The sequence below is a fragment of the Leuciscus leuciscus genome (assembly GCF_965113295.1).
Source record: "Leuciscus leuciscus genome assembly, chromosome: 12".
NCBI lineage: Eukaryota > Metazoa > Chordata > Actinopteri > Cypriniformes > Leuciscidae > Leuciscus > Leuciscus leuciscus.
This window is the reverse complement of record NC_138736.1, coordinates 8,753,139-8,772,629: the sequence shown is the minus strand read 5'-3', so window position 1 is coordinate 8,772,629 and position 19,491 is coordinate 8,753,139. Positions and strand designations below refer to the sequence as shown.

Here is a 19,491-nt window from a genome sequence, read left to right as displayed (position 1 = left end):
TATTTAAGCTGTGCTATTTCAGTATATATATTTACCAGACATTTAAATATATCTGTATGGAAAACAGTGACTGACCAGCCCTGAATGAGTTTGAAATTCTCTTTAAATTCAGGCATCATGTTCATATTATACAATTGTGCAAGTATTTTGATATAAATTACAATTGTATAAATGTGTCTGTGATTTAAAATACGCAGTCTCAAGAGATAAGATATTGCTGGAAAATTTGACTGTCATCTTGATGTGGATAGCTCAGAAGCAGAAAACAAAGAACATCTCACATCTATTTTGCAAATAGAAATATATGTTGCGCTGAATAAGAATGAAATCAATTCCTACTCCCCAAAAGCGCCCTCTCTACAGATGTCATTAATGCAAGTGCTTTGTCTTTAAACCTTGATTAGCTGTTTAAAGTTTCACAATGGAAGGTCTTAAGACCAGCATCATGTATTGCTAAATGAGTTGGTCCTGCCAAGGGATGGAAATGTACGTTGTTATCCCACTTTTTGTTTTTGCCAAGAAGAACTTATTGCTTTTCATCTTCTCCTTAAGCCTATTTCTTCACAGAAACAGCTGGGAAAATTGGAGAAAAATCATATTGAGGATATTGACTTGGAATGTTTTCACTTGACACTCACAGGCTAGAAATATTTAATATTTGTGAAGAAAATCCTTTACGGGATAGGCTTTAATTCGGATTCGGATGATGGAATTCAACGAGCTGCACTTTTATTATTTTATTTTTGCTGCTCATAGCTCAAACTACATTGCTATTTTCCTCACAAAACAGTGAATTGTTAAGTTGTATTGAGTTCAATACTAAATCAATAGATAGTAAAAGTTAGTGTTTAAACTGCACTTTAGACTTAGTTTACTGTATGGCTCAAATTAGGACAATCCATCATTAGTATGGCAAGTTTATTGCACAGTGGTTAACCAAATTTCCAAAAGATTAAAACAAACTTAACAGAGTACTCATAGCCTGAGGACCCGCCATCTCGCTGGACAGGAACAGAATGTCCTGCATCCAAATGTATTGGTTTGTGATCCAGTCTCGCTCCCCATGCATATTTAAAAAGGATTGTGGGTCACAGTGTTTTTTTTTTCCTTTTTCTTTTTTGTCAGTGCAGAGAACCTACAGAGGCCTCATAATTGACTCTGAAATGTCCCTATTCGAGTTAATATGCTTTGTGGCATATCCTGGGAAATTACAGTAGTTTGACAAGTCAAATCTCTAAACTGCAGCTTTTTGTATTAAGAATTCAGCAAATTCTGACTTAAATAATACTGTAATAATGAAATAAGGGAAAATTACCATATAGCTTTTTTGTTGATGTTGTTTAATAAAACACAGCACCTGCAAAGGGTCTCTCAGCATTTATTTATTTATTATATAACCCATTGAAAACCATAGTTTTGTCACAAATATTAGCTCAAAAGAAAAGGAACTTTGGTTACACTTTATTTTGATGGTCCACTTTAGACATTCTAATAACTACATGCAACTAATTGTCATCTAACTCTCATTAATTTGCAACTATACTTGTCAACTAGCTCTCGTTAGAGTATTAGTAGACTGATAGGTTTAGGGTTACGGTAAGGGTTAGTAGAATAAGTTGACATGATGTACTCGAAAAGTTACTTACGTATAATGTCTGTTGGGGGACTATAAAAATAAAGATATTAAGCAGACAGTCTGCTAATACTTGACTGGTAGTTTACATGTAGTTGCAAAAATACTTATAGTTAGTAGAATGTCTAAAGTGTTACTATAACTTTTCTTTTAGTTCCATAAGTAACACAAGTGCTGGAGATAATACAAATGTTCTCTCTCTCTCTCTCTCTCTCTCTCTCTCTCTCTCTCTCTCTCTCTCTCTCTCTCTCTGTCTCTCTCTCTCTCTCTCTCTCTCTCTCTCTCTCTTTCTCTCTCTTGTTAAAATATAAAATTATAAATAATAAAAAAGTATATTTGTATATTTATGGCATGTATGTGTTTCTGTATGGTTGTTTCTGACCAGGTATTCTGTGACATGAAAACTAGAGGGGGAGGCTGGACTGTCTTTCAGCACCGCTATGATGGATCAGTCGATTTCAACTGTGGCTGGAATGACTACAAACTGGTAGGATCCAATATCAGTTAGAGCCTTTCCACATTTGATTTATTTAATTGTATACATAGCTTTAGTGTGGTTATCTTTCACAGTTTGGCTTCAAATTCACTTTAAAGCACAATTCTCTCAGTCTCAGATAATTTATTTTAGCACAGACAATGAATAAAGCATGTCTTCATGCATCTAATATCTAAAAACATATTCAAATAATAATAAAAAGAAAACACTTGCTTTTATTCATATCTGACAAGGTGAACATTGTAAAGTGCAGGAATTTTATTTTGTGCCGTCATTAAAGATTGCTTAAAACAAATTTTTCTTAATTTTGTTTAAGACAATGCAGTATGATTACTCCTTTAATGAAGACATACAGTATAATTTAAATGTGAGCCTGTCTATCTCTTATTGAGATTTCTTGATGAATGCAAGCTTCTGCTACCATTAATCTGAGGCACCTTACATTTAAAACACATATTTAACCCGCACTGAGGGTGAAAGTCTAACTCATATGTGGCATCTGATGCTTATAGCCATAGAATACTGATGCATTGGTGACCCTGATGACCTTTCCTTGAGGAAGAGAATTCTGATTGGCCGTCTCTGCATTCCCATGTCTCCCTCTGTTGTTACACCTGCATTCCCTCCCTATGTGGGAGAATGAGTATATATTAATTCGGTCACAGGGTCATTTGAAGCCTTGAGAAGAAAAAAAAAAGATAAGAGACTTTTTGAATTTAAATAGGGCATCATTATTCACACTTTGCGTCCATCATTTAAAACAAGTTACAGAAGGTAAAGAGAGTCCTTTTAACTTGGACAATGTAAGTAATGCTTGCTTTAAAATCAGGGTCTACTTATAAACGTAACATCTCCCCGAAGAGCTGAGTTGTTTGGAAACTACTGTTATTGAGTTTTAAATGCGAAAATGGTGGTAATTCATCTCACCTGGTCTACTTCAACAGATAAATTGCTATGGCTGCTCTGGGAGCGCTTTAGAACAGCGCAAGTTTTGTTTTCTCTTTTCCTTGTTTTCTAAGAAAAATGTTTTGAATTAATAAATATTTGGCCCCAGATGGAGCGTGGGAGTCAGGAGCCCCTGTAGATTGTTGATAACGTGTGCATTGAAGCATTTGAATGCCCAACTGCCACATCTCACTGTGATCAAAAGTGCTGTCTCATTTACTGGTCCAAGCAAAGGGAAATGCAACATTTTCCTATGGTTACAGGAGGTCTTTTGAAATGTTTACTGTACTAGTATGTGACATGGAACTCAAGGATTGTTCTTCTGAAGCAGACTTTCCTCTATCTCCGACATTTGCATACGATTATTATGCGACAGGGATTTGGAGATCCGTCAGGAGAACACTGGTTAGGAAATGATGCCATCCACCTGCTTACCACATCAAAAGACAACATTCTCCAGGTCCACCTCAAAGACGCAGAGGGACACCAGGCTTATTCTCAATATGACCATTTCTACATTGACGGAGAGGATAAGAAGTACAGGTACCAAAATGTTTCATGTTCTCTTGACTCTAGATGTTAATGAACTGTTGTGATGCATAAAATTGGGTGTCACTTTATTTTCAAAAGAGGTGGTGAAAGTTGGTTGGGGTGAGGTGGGGGCACAGTGCAGGTTTGCAATGGAAATTAGTCTCGCTTAGCCAGTCCTTCAGACTGATGGCAGAGGGTCTGAACTCCACAGGAGCTTTCATTGGCCAAGGATAGCCCAAGAGGACGTCTGGCGTTAAACAGGATGTTGTTTTGTCCAGCGTCATGTTTAGGGGTGTATAAATGTAAAGTCGTTGTCCCCACAATTACAGACCGGCGTGCAAGTTTACTGCAACAATGGTGCAACGATGGTCCTGTGAACTACACATACTTGAAAATCCAGCATTTAGTTGATCCTGATAAGCGCTGTTTGTCATAGTTTTAAACATGATGGCTTTCTTTTTCCATAAGGGGGTTTGGCATCATGACAGCTTTGTTTCCACGCGTTAAAGAATGCGGCGCAAGCGTCTCCTGGAAATCCTGGAGAATTCAACCAATCAGATGATGACTCGAAGTGCAATATGCATCAGACGTTTAGCCAATGTGGGCTTGACATCTGAGGTTGAGACTAGAGAATGCTTAGCTTATGAATATATATGACGTTATGCGCAAATAATAATTAAATGTGTTTTATTTTACTTGTTTGATAAATAGTTTCAGTGATGAATTACTACAGATCTGTAGTAGAGGATTTTCCCATTTCCAAGTCAATACTGCAGTGTCAACAAAAACATTAGCATTTAAAAGGTATAAAAAAAAATTGAGTTTCAATAACACATTGAGTTCTTGTTTTTGACTTCTCATTGCAAAATGATTTGATGGGCCAATGATTTTTTTTTTCTGATAATTTCTGCTTAATTCAGATAAACTTGGGATCAGATGTTGTAAGATATGTTTGGTCTAGCGGCAATGTTTTTGCTTTAAGCACGAGGGGTTCCCTAATATAATCTTTTATTTGAATAAACCACAATTGCAGCTGTACATCAGTAGACATTTATTAGCAGCAGGAACACATTTGGTTGCATTTTGTTTTGTGACTTAACTGGAAAGGATAACAAGCTGTAGAAAAGTGCAAAGCTGTGTGCGGTAAAGAGAAATCCTGCCATCTCTTTCCTCAACTGCAACAATCACTCAACAAAACATTAAAAATGATGAATTCCAGCACAGTCTCATTATAATACCCACTCACAAAATGAAAACTCCTGCCTAACATTGGAAGATGGTTTCTATGTATTAACATTGTAGACATGAGCAGCGAGAGCCATGGCCAAAAAAATAGTTTTTAACGTAAATGATTCCAAATGAATTTGGAAAAACATAAATAACAGAAGATAAAATCTCCAGTATATTTTCATGTTATCATCACTAAATTACATTTTAGTATCTGTGGAAGCATGCTTTCCCCCCTGCTCTCTCACCCATAAAAACGCACACACATACAGTACAGACACACACACAAACTTAAAGCTTCACTATTAGCAGAGAAGATGCCGCCATTGAGAGAGAATTCAATTTCTAATAATTAAATGGCCCATCGTGAATTATTCCTTAGATATTGTGTTATTTAATTAGAATATATTCAATATCTAATTGTCCAGAGTTATTTTAAACATTGTGGTGTTGTGGTGTTTAGAATTAGTTTAATACTTGGATTTGCATTTAGATTTACAATGTGAGTTACATATTTATCACATTTAAAACCCTTATTGACACGTTTAATTTCTTCTTTTTTGTTTTTGTTTGGCTTGTCTTTGTCATTTTCTGATATAAGGAACACTTGTGTGATTATGTCCTTAAATCAAAATGATGAGCTACATTAAGGGTAAACTACCACTTCTCACAGCATCCCTATTGCTTCTAGTCTGGTCTTATCCCAGGCAAACAATTTCAAGCATGAGGCTTTTCCAGAAAACTGCCGAGTGAACAGATCTCACACCTCTCTTAAGGGATGCAATTAAACCTGCAGTTTTGCTTTTGGGCATACTTATACAGTGAATGAACCAGAACCAGAAATATTACATTTAACTCAAAATAAATGATTTGGAATACTACTCTAGAATGGGTGTGTTGCAACATTGATATCAGATAGAAACTCCAGTGTGTGTTTGTGTGCGTGTAAACAGGTAGGGAAAATACTGAACAAACATTTGCCAAATCCCACCATGTTTGTCTAGTTTACCTCATATGGTAAGTGTGCGTTTTATTAGCGTGCTGAGAATGCTGGCATTGTCTCGAGGGTGTTGAGCCCATTTGGGACTTACCAGCCAAGCAACCTATGGTGCAAGGATGTTTCCCTGCCAAAACAATCTCCTGCAGTACCTAGCTGTGTGGTCCTCTCTCTGGCACTGTGTGTGCTCGCAATCCTTCCTGGTGAGACAGCATCAACAATGGATTGTGGATAATGGAGGCTGAATATCTTTGGAGTGCACATTAATGAGTCTTAGAGCCTTCTGAAATGAGAAAGAGAAAAAGATAAATCACTTAGAAATATCTTATACAGGCTCGCAGCTGGTCCAATTACTGGGGTTAACAGTGGATGTAATAAATGTAGACACTTTCATCTGATTATGTAAAATAAAATAAAAAAACAACGTATCTTAAAGTGATACTTTGTGTATAGTATTTAAGTTAATTTATCTAGAACAGGATATGTGTCTGAGCTGATTAAGAAGGGTAATGCTGGAACTCGACACACAAGAAGTGGCAAAAAAAGAAAGATGTAGGAACACACCTTCCTGGCATACCTTTAGATGTAGAACACCATAGACTTTTCTGGTTGATAGAAATGTTTATATGAACATGCCTTCTGTAAGTATTGATGTTTATATATTATTATTCAGCATATATACTGCAGGGGGTTTCAAATTTATGGGGCCACGAGGGTGCGCTAGGGTTTCCGTAAAAAAGTTTTGTGAAATAATTGTAAAATGTGAATTTGAAACTATTAGTTTAATTTGAACACTTGTTGGAAAACGTGAGATTAATTCCAAATTATTTTATTTGACTGACAAATAAGATATAAAATACACTGTTAACTTAATAATTATTTATTTCCTAATAATATTTTCCACATTTATATTTTCCACAGTATAAATATTTATGTACATGTAAATATATAGGTAATAAACTAATGAAAATAAACTACCGTTCCAACATTTTTTTTAATTGAATTAATTTTGTTTTCTGCTCAACAAGGCTCCTTTTATTTGATCAAAAATGCAGTAAAACAGTAATATTGTGAAAATATTATTGCAATTTAAAATAACAGTTTTCTATTTAAATATATTTTAAAATGTAATGTATCCCTGTGATGGCAAAGCAGCTAGTCAGCGTCACATGATCCTTCATACTGTAAAAAAAAGTTGAGCTAACTTAAAAATATAAGGAAACCCATCACACTCAAGTTAACTCAACTAATTCGCTCCGGTTAGTCAACTTAACTTCTTTTTCATCTAATGAGTAACAGGTAGTCTTTTGAACTTAAAAAAATCTTGTCAAGCCAACTTGAAAAAATTCTAACGTGCTGATTTGGTGCTTAAAGAAACATTTCTTATTATTATCAATATTGAAAACAGCTGTACTGTTTAAGTTTGTGGAAACCATGATAATTTTTTTTCACAACTCTAAAGAGCAACATTTATTTGAAATAGAAGTCTTTTGTACCATTATATTTGTCTTTACTGTCACTTTTTGATCAATTTAATAAAAAATAAATAAAAAAAGTCTTACTGAACACAAACTTTTGAATGGTAGTTTATACAGCTGCATTTATATTGGGGGTCCCTCACAAGAGGATCACTATATTTGGGGGTCTGTGGCATCAAAAAGTTTGAAAAATGCATGTTCTGTATCTATCCATATGTTGAAATATTTTGTATTTGTCTGTTTCTCACCAGTCTTCATGCAAGGGGTTTCAGTGGTACAGCTGGACGCACCAGTAGTCTTACCCACTCAGGAACCCAGTTCAGCACTAAGGATCACGACAATGACCAGTGCAGCTGCAAATGCGCTCAGATGGCCACTGGAGGTACCGCAGCTTGTCTGCCATTTATATATTATTTCTAACTTTGTGTAATCTGATGGAAAACATATGCATATGCATTACGTATGCATATAATGGAAAACAATTTTCCAGCACCACCCAAGACAAGAACTACAATAATGTTACTGTATCAAGTACTGTATTTTCATGACAACTGAGAAAGTATAGACATTAGCCTGTAAAAAAACAAGTAAAACTTAATGGCATTGATCCAAACAAAATATGGCCAAAATCTGTTTTCAGAGTTTTTCTGTCAACATTTCAAAGGAGTCATATCATATATTTTTTTACTTTTTTTATTTCCCTCCCTAAAGGTCCACTAGTGTTAGTCTGGAAGGTTTGCTGTCAGGTTCAATACAGTTGGTTGTGACTTGTCTTTTGACAGCAAGCTTTTTCCAAAGCCTACATTACACTGTGACAGAACCACAAAACAATCTGCACTGAAATGTGCTGTGCAAACTCTGAAGGCTGGGCTGATGTAATCAGGGACCCTGTTAAAAAACAAACTTTAGATGCTCTTTACTAAAGTTAAACAGAGACACAGATCAGAGGTGCTGGAACCAAGATCCCTCCTTACCTCCAACAGGTAAAAGTAACATCATCCCTGAATCCATCCCTTATGTGCTGCTCACAATACATCAAAACAGTAGAAGGTTGTGTAAAAATATTTCATCAAACATGAAGCATATCTGCTATTTTATCTCAATGCCAAGTCGGAGTGATACTCTGTCTAATTTACAAATCCTATATGCAGTGTTGTTATTGTTAACTAAACTCAAACTATTGAAAATTATAAAAATTATAAAAAAATAAATAAAAATAAAAAATGAAATAAAATAAATATTTTAATAATATGAATATCAGATGAAAAAATTACAGTATATGTTCAAAAAAAAAAAAAAACAACAACTTGGCAGCCAACTGAAATAAATTAGGTTTAAGCTGAAGTACTAAAATTACTAAAACTGAAACAAAAATAAAGCTAAATTACTCATACCAAAATTAAAATGAATTAGCTTTTAATTTTATATTTTTAGTTTTTAAAATATAAATAAATATAAAATATTATAAATACCATAACTGTACATAAATAATACTAAAATAACACTGCCTGTTTGGCAAGGTTTTGCTGATGAATATTAATTAGATTATGCAAATAGCCATTCCAGGACTACCTAGGATAATGTAAATAATATTAATGAGCTAAGCTGTCATCACGTTGTGATGTCACAACCCTTTGACAGCAATCCCCACTTCAAAACATCGTGCTGCTTTTTTCTCTCAAGGAAAATCCGATTGATATGGCCTCTTTAATATTAATGAAGGAAAACTGACCCAATAAAGAAATAGCTGAAATCGTTTGCTCTCTGTCACTGCAGGGTGGTGGTTTGAAGCTTGCGGGCCTTCCAATCTCAATGGGATATACTATTCTGGAAACTCCAATGTGATACGCTATAACAGTATAAAGTGGTACTACTGGAAAGGGCCGAGCTGGATGGCGACCATGACCACTATGATGATACGGCCTGTGGACTTCTAAAAGCAGGAAGGAACTGTCACAAAAGGGTCATTTGACTTTACTGACAGACAAATAATCCAAACAAGCTGGTGACATCATTGAAAATTATGGACAACTTGAGACTTGGACAGCTTGTGCCCATGTCATTGTAGCCATTCAATCTGTCTCCGTTTTGTTTGTTTAGTCTGTCGAAACAGACACAAATTGCACCATAAATGTTTTATCTGTATAGCAAAGCTCTTCCAATGTAAAATGCAATGAACTGGAATGGCTGATCAGTGTTCACATTTGTACTTGATATTTGGGCCGATGTTTGTGTGGTAAAACACTAACCTATCCTCCTCCTCCCTTAAGTGCAACAGTGGATCTCCTGAGATTTCTTCTCCCCTTCTAGTGCTAGTAAAGGTTTAAGAGAGAATACGTCTATAAAAGTGCTCAAGACACTGAAACAGGTGTATGTTTTATAAGCATAGCTTTCATTATAAAATATATATTTGTAATAAAACAACTGACATCAAATCCTACAGAATCCTACTTTCCTACAGAATTCTGTTGTATAGCTATATACTGTAGGCTATACAGACACGCAAAGCATATTCCTTCATTTATTACAAACTGTTGCAAATGTATGTTTAACGGTATGTTTAAAATTAGAATGTACAGTTTTTTACAAAAAGAAAAAAATTGCTTAATTTTCGACTGACAAATAACTTTTTAATAACATAAGTTCATTAGACAGATGTTGATTCAATTACTCAAAACCATTGTGAGCTAATTTGATCATAGAGACCATTGGTGCCAATGGTTCTACGATATACTTAAGATTATGCTGTTTTTGAGAAATGTATCCCTGATCGATTTATTTTAGTAAAGGATTCGTCGACTGATTCAAACCGGAAATGTATCTCTTCATTAAAAGAACCGGCTCATTCATTTGGGAATCATACAGTTTTTGATTTAACAAAAAAGAACCTGCTCATAAATGATGTTTTATTAACAAAGTTCGGGAGGAGCAGGTTCAGATAATTAACCAAATTATGCACAGCTGGAGATTAATCAGTAATCAACTCAATGACAGAGTATAAATTCACAGCAGACCTATCTCTGTTCATTGAAAGTTTGTCAGCATCCCTCCTCCACCCCATCTCCTCACTTCCAGTTCCATCTACACTTACCAACTGGGGGGAGTACTCTGGGTTCGGGCCTAACTCCGAGCTCGGAGCCCTCCCCCCGGACAGCACGCCAAATACGCATAAACTTATTGTACTAATTATATGTAGATGTGAACTCGTGAAGAGTTATTTGTTTGTGAATCACTACAATGGTTGCGGCGCATGTTTGATTCGTTAAAAGTAACCGCTCAGAAAAGTAATTTTCTTGGGAATCAGATTGCACTGTTTCAATTGTAGGTTTTTGATTCACTAATAGGAGCTAGTTCATAAGTAATTCGTTCGGAATTACAAAGTTTTTGATTCTAAAAGAACCGGGTCGTATGAGTCATTACACTGGTCCCGTTGTATGTTTTTGATTCACTAACAAGAACCAGTTCATAAGATTCATTCTTTCGGAAATCAGACTGGTCATGCTGTGTGTTTTTGATTCACTAAAAAGAACTGGATCATGAGAGCAGATTTGGGAATCTCACTACACTGGTCGCACCATAGATATGTTTACGTAGATATACAATCGACCGCTCCAGACACGTCTGTGCGTCCGCCATCTTGGAATGGTCAGCCTGTCGTCATTCGCAGTAAGAATCAATGATGCCCTAACATTGCGTAGCTTCTGGTTGTGAAACCGCTGAGGTGTACATTCCCGAAGAATTGGGATAACCTTTTTTACATGTGAGAATGTGTTGGTTTGTGTTTTTATATGTATTATCTAAATTTTACAGGTCGTATACTATGGTAACTTTTTAATGTTGTATTCGCTGACGCCTCAGTTTTGTTGTATTGTGTTAGTTTAGCAAAATCATCTACTGAAGACACACAGTCATCTTGCTCTCGAGTATTCAAGGGCCGGTTTTCCAATATGGCTGATGGCTTGCATATAGCGACCCATGGAAACAGCCAATAATGTGGAATCTATGTTTATATACCTATGGGTCACACTGAATGTTCTCGATTCACTTAAAAGAACCGGCCTAGACGATTCATATGTTCATGAGGATGCGCTTCATGGTTGTTGTCACATGCAGCCTGCAACAACAACTCAAATTAATAGAAAAATGTTTCTTGTTATTATTTTACAGGACGAGTCCTTTTTATTGCATTTGAAAGACTGCTTGGTAACTCATATTCACAACTCAGGTCAAATATGTTTTATTTTTGCTATGGCGCTGAATATTCAGCAGCTGGGGGAACGGCTCTGCTGGAAAGCGATGCAGAAAACACCGCATCGAATCCACTATGAGGTAAATAACGTGTTGTTTATGCTTGCACTCTGCCATTTTCATAATTGCAAAAGCAGCAGGTTTGGTTTAAAGCTGCTGTGGAAGACTGACCATCCATGCAGCGTGATAAGAGCCTATATTAGCCCTGCTTCTATGCCAATCGCTTGATGAATCATTCAGTAAAGTCCTTTCCTGCTGTATAAAAACACTTCTCTCTTGGCCTGCTGACCTGTGTTCACACTCAGCACTTAGCCATGCTACTACTGTCATGATTTAATGCTCTGGTCTACAACCCCATTCATCCGTGGCCAGTGAGCGAGGAGACTTACCTGCCGTACTCTTCCATATGAGATTCCGCATTGATTTGTTCGCCATTTGCCAAAAATATACTGCGAGGCATGTATAGATGAAGACATTCCCCAGGCGCCATAACATCTAGCACAACTTTATTATGGGTCCAGCGGAATATGTGATAGATTACTGCTGGTGAGATGAGGGTTAAGCTTGGAGGGGGGTTCCATCATATTTGGGCTTAAGGAGAGATCTAGACAGCTGGCTCCTCCCATTTTGTGAACCTCGGCTTGGAGAGTATATTATTTGTTGACACCATCATAACCCCAACTTGGTTCAGTGTGCAAATGAGATGCCCTACACTGACAGGGGGTTCTGCGCCAGTAGAGCCTTTGAGCACCTCCAAGAATTTATCATCTCTTTGAGCAAGAGAACGGAGAAGAAAGAAAACTCAGTAGGGAGGGTTTGCATAGTTTCCACACATAAATCTTTGTCCGGCCTCAGTTCCACATGGAGGACTGGATGTGAAGACAGGTGAACTCAGGGATGTCCCATAATGAATCCAGGGGACGGTGTGATCCTGATGGCTCAGCAGAGCGGAGACTACTGACCTCGGATGAGACCATTTTTTTGCGTTCTCTCTCATTTGATTTGTTTACATGTAGCATGTTTGTTGTCACTCTAATCATGTTGCAGACAAAATGTTCCTTGTTGCCAGCAGGGGGCACTTGAGACACAGCAACAGCACACCATGTTTCTAGAACCAAATAGAAGCTGTGTATTTGGATTACAGAACTGATTGTGAGTTTGTCTTCACTCAGCTCCCCCTTATCATACTGTTTTTGTTGCAACTTCTTAGTCACCTTGCAATAGTTATAACTAACGTGCATCTTTTATGCCGTTGTCTCAAACAGACTGGGAAAAAAGGGCGATTAATGGGGGGAATCGTGTGATACTTTCTAATAATAAGGCATCTCAAATCTGTTAATAATATGTGCACTAACAAGTAAAAAAGGCTGGAAGACCATCAGAATGGGCTCGTTAATGTCTCTGAAACACAGAGAACATGTTGCAAGTGCATCCGCAAACCTAGTCATCTGTCAGCATCGGCTGGGTAATGATCTAACCTATTAGCATTTCAAAGTCTTGGGTCTTTCCTTCTCTGTGTCGGGGGTGTCTTATGCTGCATATGCAAAAATGAGATTATATTGTATTTATGTCATCCTGACTGTAAGATTCTAATTTGTTGAGCTATTCAGAACAACACATAATGAACTGAATGTTGTATTGTGGTAAATCTTCCACTCCATTTGTTCAACCTTGATTTCATTTCATTTTACTTAAGCTTATTATTTCTAACAGTATATTTACATATAAAAGAGTATCGACTCAGGCATATGCACGCTGCTGTTGTCATTCCAAAAGGAGGGGTATTTCTCAAGAGGATGCAAGCAGAGCAATAATGCCTTCACCTAGTTTTCGAATTACGAGGAGGGCTAAAGGGGGCCGAGATCAGCTCTATTTGGACTTGTTTGAAGTGTCATTTTGGAAAGGAAACCAACAATATAATTCACAATGCATTCTACCATACATGTTCACGGTGCATTCTGCCATATATACAAAATAATTTAGCGATGAATGCAAAATCACAATGCAGTGTTGGGGTAGTTACTCAAAAAAAGTAATTAGTTACTAGTTACTAGTTACTTCTGTAAATTGTAATGAGATTACTTTACTAGTTACTGCATTTGAAAAGTAACTTCACTACTTATTACTTTACTTTCCCATTTCTTAATTTACCCTGTAGATACGGACAAAAATCATAGCCCTATCATCACTTAGCCTGTCCGCATAGTGTTTATAAATGTAGCCTATACAAAATGGCATGTAAAACCATATGAAAGAACAATATCCATGTCTGCACAAAGAAATATGCCTCACTGTAAAATCCACAGACAACAGGATAAAGGACAAATGTCTGCGGTGGTAGACACATAATCAGGGCTGGACTGGGACAAAAAAAAATCGGCCCTGGCATTTTGGCCATAATAATAATAGCACACTAATATGCATATATTGTAAAACAAATGCACTGAAAAATAAAGGAAACTTTCATAATTAGTTTTGTACTAATTTCTATACTTGAAAGAGATATAAGCACATGATCTTTTATTTTGATGGAAAACATGGTTTACAAACGCGTCTCATTAAATTTATAGTAAATTACGGTAATCGTCAACTATGCAGATGTGGAAATAATGTGTTACTGGGTAATGGGTTCCTACACTCATGACATCCCATACACAAAATAAATATATTTGAAATATATTTTCAGAGTATATTTTGGAATATATGCAAATATTTGAAATTGGCCCAATAAATATATTTCACACTTAACATCATATATTTTTGTTATATTTCAGAATATATTTCAATGTATTTGGAATATATGCCACATATATTTTGACACTTTTGGGGACCCATACAGAAAAAAAGTACATTGAAATATATTCTGAAATATAACAAAAATATATGATGTGATATAATATGGTGTGAAATATATTTATTGGGCCAATTTCAAATATTTGCATATATTCCAAAATATACTCTGAAAATATATTTAAAATGTATTTATTTTGTGTATGGGATAGCCTAAGTGTTTTGAAAGTAACTGTTAGTTCTGCTTACCGCAGGCTCTACACTTTCTCATGTCTGTCCTGATCCTCATCATCAGCCACGGGAGCTGATGAAGGTCCTGCTGCTGCAGAAAACATTTTGACACAGTTTACAGTGTCTGCTTGAAGGGTCTGTGTCTATTTTTCACGCTAATTTTCTCTGCACATTCCTTGCGTTTCTTCTCCATCTCTCAGACTATTTTGACAGATACACACTGAAACACTTGTACGCTCGCTCAAAGCCCAAAGGGGGAGGTGTTTAAAGATGTGATTGGACCAGCCCAGTGTCAATCAAGAAAAGATCCAATGGGCCAAGGTGTTTCATGGGCCGGTCAGCTATCAGGAAAAAAAAAAACTGACGAATACTTTTTTTAACTAATGCATTACACCGGCACGCACTTACTTAACCCAGCGCCGCCAATTAAGCAAAACGAATGGGCCGCCGATGTACGAGTTTTATGGTCCGTTAAAAAAAAAAAAAAAAAAAATTTGAGATGTCGACCCAAAAGGCACGTCAGCCCACTGGGAATCTCCCGGTAGTCCCGATGGCCAGTACTTGCTGCCTGAGCATATAAAGTGCATTTCACGCGAATATTTTGGTCCTTTCGAGCAATAAACTGAAAGAAATGTGAATATCGCCACTGGCCGAAACCCCCTGTCCGTCTCCTCCGTCTCCATTTCCCGCTCCCCTTCGCACCAGCAGCTACGTCACTCAAATCGATCTCTATGACAACGGTGCCGCGCGCGCACACACACACACAGACAGACATGCACGCAGCACAAACAGATCAGAGCTTTACACGCAGGCAAACACGAATTGGGTAACGCAGGAAAACGCGTTCCTATAGTCTAGTAAAGTAGTGTAGTTACCGATATTTTTAGTGTAATGCGTTACTTTATTTCGTTACCCAAAAAAGTAATATCGTTACTGTAATCCGTTACTTTGTAACTCGTTACCCCCAACACTGTCACAATGTAAACATTTTAGTCATCATTTAATTACAGAATTACAGTTCTGTTCAATAGCTTGGGGTTGATGAGATTTATGATAATACACTGTAAAAAATTTCTAACCCTCCCAAATCAAAAATTTCAAGTGACCGATAACATCTAAATTTTTCAATTTACAGAATTTCACTTGGGCCAATTGAAAAATGTAGATGTTATCGGTCACTTGAAATGTTTGATTTGGGAGGGTTAGACTTTTTTTACAGTGTAGTCATAATAATATGAAGGCTGCATTTATTTGATCAAAAATTCAGTAAAACAGTAATTTTGTTAAAATACCTGATTTCTAACTGAATATGTTTTAAAATATAATTTATTCCTGTAATGGCAAAGCTGAATGTTCAACATCCTTTACTCCAGTCTTCAGTGTCACATGATCCTTCAGAAATCATAATATAAACATTTCTTATTATTATCAATGTTGAGAACAGTTGTGCTGCTTAATATATTTGTGTAAACCGTGAGTCATTTCAGGATTTTTTGATGAATAGAAAGTTCAAAAGAACAGCATTTTGTCGAAACAGAAAGCTTTTATAACATTATAAATGTCTTTAATGTCACTTTTGGTCAATTCTTTTGACCACTTTTGGTGTCCTTGCAGAATAAAAGAATCAATTTCTTTAAAAATAAAATGAATTACTGAAATTTGAACATTTGCTCATACAACAATTAAGGACAATGTATGGCACCTGGCAAAACTTGAAATGTTTGGAATGTCAGGGATGCACAATATTGGTTATTAGCTGAATTTTTTCATTTATAAGAACCAGTCATTATTAGCCAAATAACTGTGCATTCTCATCTCTCTTATTTTCACATTTAGATTACCTTTATTTTCATCGAATGCTCACTTAAAGTTAATCTAAACACTAACCTTGCTACAAATCTTTGGCAAAAATCAGAATAAATATCCATTTTTCATTTACATTATTATGTTGTGATGCCTAAATTCACTTTCTTTTTTCTTTTTCTTTTTCTTTTTTTACAAAATAGCATATCATTTTTATATTTGACAATTATCGGTTATCAGTCACATGCAAATAATTATTGGCTTATCATTATGATAATTTTTATATTAGTACATCCCTACTTCTGCTGCATTTAAAAAATGATTTTGTGACATTTACATTATTTCAACTGCATAAAATCCTACAAAATAAAGTCTGCTGCAAAGAAATACATGCTTATTATCCTAGCAGTAGAACATGCATTGTAACTAAAGTAAATATGATGTCACTGTAAAAAAGATAACTTTTTTTACTTTTAATAATCTACTTTCTTTGAGCTTAAGTATAATTAGAACACTGCATCTCCAGCTCAAACCTGACACCTGAGGTGTCTCCTCCTTCAACCTCAAAGAGAACTTAAGGAAAAGCATGAAAAATCATGACAATCTATTAAAGCAAGGCACATTCTTGACCAAGGGCACAAAATAAATATTTGATTTAGGTGGAAAATGCTTTATTTATTAAGTTCCTTTTTAAAACTCCTCTCTTCAATAGCATATGTATTAGGAGAGAACAAGAAGAGCAAATACAAATTGTTGGTATGACCCCTGGCTACTTGCTCCCTCCTGTGCGTGAGGATGAGGCAGAGAGAGAGAGAGAGAGAGAGAGAGACGCAGGAGAAACTGTGTTATGGAAAAAAGTTATTTTTCTTCTGTCGTGCTTGGTTGTCTCCATTGCAGTGTGCTGAGACACGAAAAAAGGAATGGAAGCAGCTCTGTTGACTGAATGGGTACATAGAGCCTTGGGCTTGTCAACTTCAAATTCACTATACACCACCAACCGTCAATCAAAATGCTAGGAAAAAGGGAACATTGCATTTAGATACAAGTTTTAGTTGAAAAACAAGACACTTTGCAAGTAGCGTAGTCGAGCGATGGGAATATAAGGGGCTCGTGTAGACCACACTAATTGAAATGCACAGTACAGTATGTCCCACAGCAGATGTTGCGCTCACAATGCTTCACATCAGAGCTGCCATTTATAATTTCAGTGCAGAAAACCAATGATCACAATTCATTTAGAAATGCATTTTAATAACCTTTATTTCCTTAAGCACTGCAAATAGCCCCGTTTGTATCGGCTCTCCCCGTGACTCACATCATGAATTCATCCAGAAGGCGCAATTAGAGCTAATTGCTGCTTTGACATTTATAAGATTTAATTTCCAAATGCATTCCAGGAGGGAAAAAGTTGGACATCTACAAAATAAGAGAATTTCTAGTTTCTAAAGATGATGATGATGATGATGAGATGATTCTCCCTAGTTAAAGCAACCACACACTTAAACTCACGCTGCTTAAACAAATGCACACGTTGGAATTATATAAACCTAAAAGTTTAAAATAGTTGGATGCATTCATAGCCTACGATGTTGAAAACTTCAGAAAACTGCTCTGATTCAGAAGTCTATTCCTCAGCCGACCCACTCCAGCTTGTTGCTAGAAATAGAAGTGACGGCGGGAAACAAGCTCACGAATTTGAACATTCTCATTTCACAAATGTTTCTGCACCACATTCACATTTGTTATGTTTCACGGTGTCATTATTCCCATTAATGAGAATACTTTATTTTAAGCAGAGAAACCATTAGTCACAACTTTAAGAGAAGAGGACATGAAGAGTTGGCCAAGAAGAATACGACCCTTCACATTTAATTTTTTGACTGTTTTATATTTTAATATTTAAAAAAATAAAAAAATCTGTGATGGCAAGCCGATATTTTTTTAGCAGCCATTACTCCAGTCTTCAGTGTCATACGATCCTTCAGAAATCATTCGGTTACACTTTATTTTAAGATGTCATTGTTACAGTGTAATTATATATTTAAGTACTAAGTAATATTAAGCAACGTACTTACTATATGGTTAGGGTGGGATTTACTCACCCTGAAGCCATCCCAGGTGTATATGACATACTTCTTTCAGACTAATACAATCGGAGTTATATAAACAAATGTCCTGGCTCTTCCAAGCTAAATAATGGGAGTGAATGGCTGCATGACTTTGGAAGTCCATTAAAGTGCATCTATTTATGATTAAAGTGCTCGACACGTTCATTAAGTGACTTAAGTGAAGCGATGCATTCATGTAAGAAACATATCCATATTTAAAACTTTATCGACTAAAATAACTAGCTTCTGTCAGACGGCCGTACACATCAATTTAGGCCAAAAGAGTAGCACTTGAACTTGACGCACAACGTAATGATGAACGGTTGCCCAGTCCTATTTGTTTGAACCGCGAGAGGCATCAATTGCCGTCATTACGTTGTGCGTCAAGTTCCAGTGTTATTCTTTTGCCGTAAATCGATGCGAACATGTCCTTAAAACAACCCTTAACGTTCGTTTTCAAAACTGTGCAACTCACCGAGTGGTTAGTGGTGTTCGTTGATGATTAAAAACAGATATATCGGCGCAATGTATGATTTCAATCCGTGTTATTTGCTATAGTGGAACTATTTTTTCAGATACCTCACAACCGCGTATAAACTTCCGCTCGATATTTGAGTCTGAAGCGTTAGCACACTCCCGACCACTTGATGGCGACAACCACTTTGCCGTACAAGGACGCTGTACGGAACTCGGTGTCTTGCGCATAGAGCACAGTTGCTCTGCTCACTGTACTTGCGTTCTTGAGTATTAGAATTGAACTTCGACGGTTGATGACGTTGTACGAGAACACAAGGACACAAGATCACTGAAGAACGCATATTGAGAAACAGCCATAGACAGTATAAGAAGGGAGAACTGAGCAAAAAGACTATAACCAAATGTAAACAGCCCCCTTTTCCGTTTCCGGTAGCGCAGTAAGATCAACGAGCAATGAGTCCTCCAACAGAAATCAATGGGATTTTACAGAATGACAAATAAAACACGACAGAAACTGTATTTGGCTA

General features: G+C 36.4%; 1 protein-coding gene across 1 annotated transcript in view; it reads left to right on the top strand.

The window, feature by feature from the left end:
• The window catches only part of angpt2b (angiopoietin 2b), a 28,560-nt gene extending 18,404 nt beyond the window's left edge, over window positions 1-10,156 (top strand). The window contains exons 6-9 of the mRNA XM_082187091.1: window positions 2,019-2,120; window positions 3,451-3,617; window positions 7,559-7,689; window positions 9,084-10,156. Of these exons, the coding sequence (XP_082043217.1) occupies window positions 2,019-2,120; window positions 3,451-3,617; window positions 7,559-7,689; window positions 9,084-9,244 (561 nt within the window). The 3' untranslated portion in view covers window positions 9,245-10,156. The remainder of the gene's footprint in view (window positions 1-2,018; window positions 2,121-3,450; window positions 3,618-7,558; window positions 7,690-9,083) is intronic.
• Window positions 10,157-19,491: the final 9,335 nt, after the last annotated feature.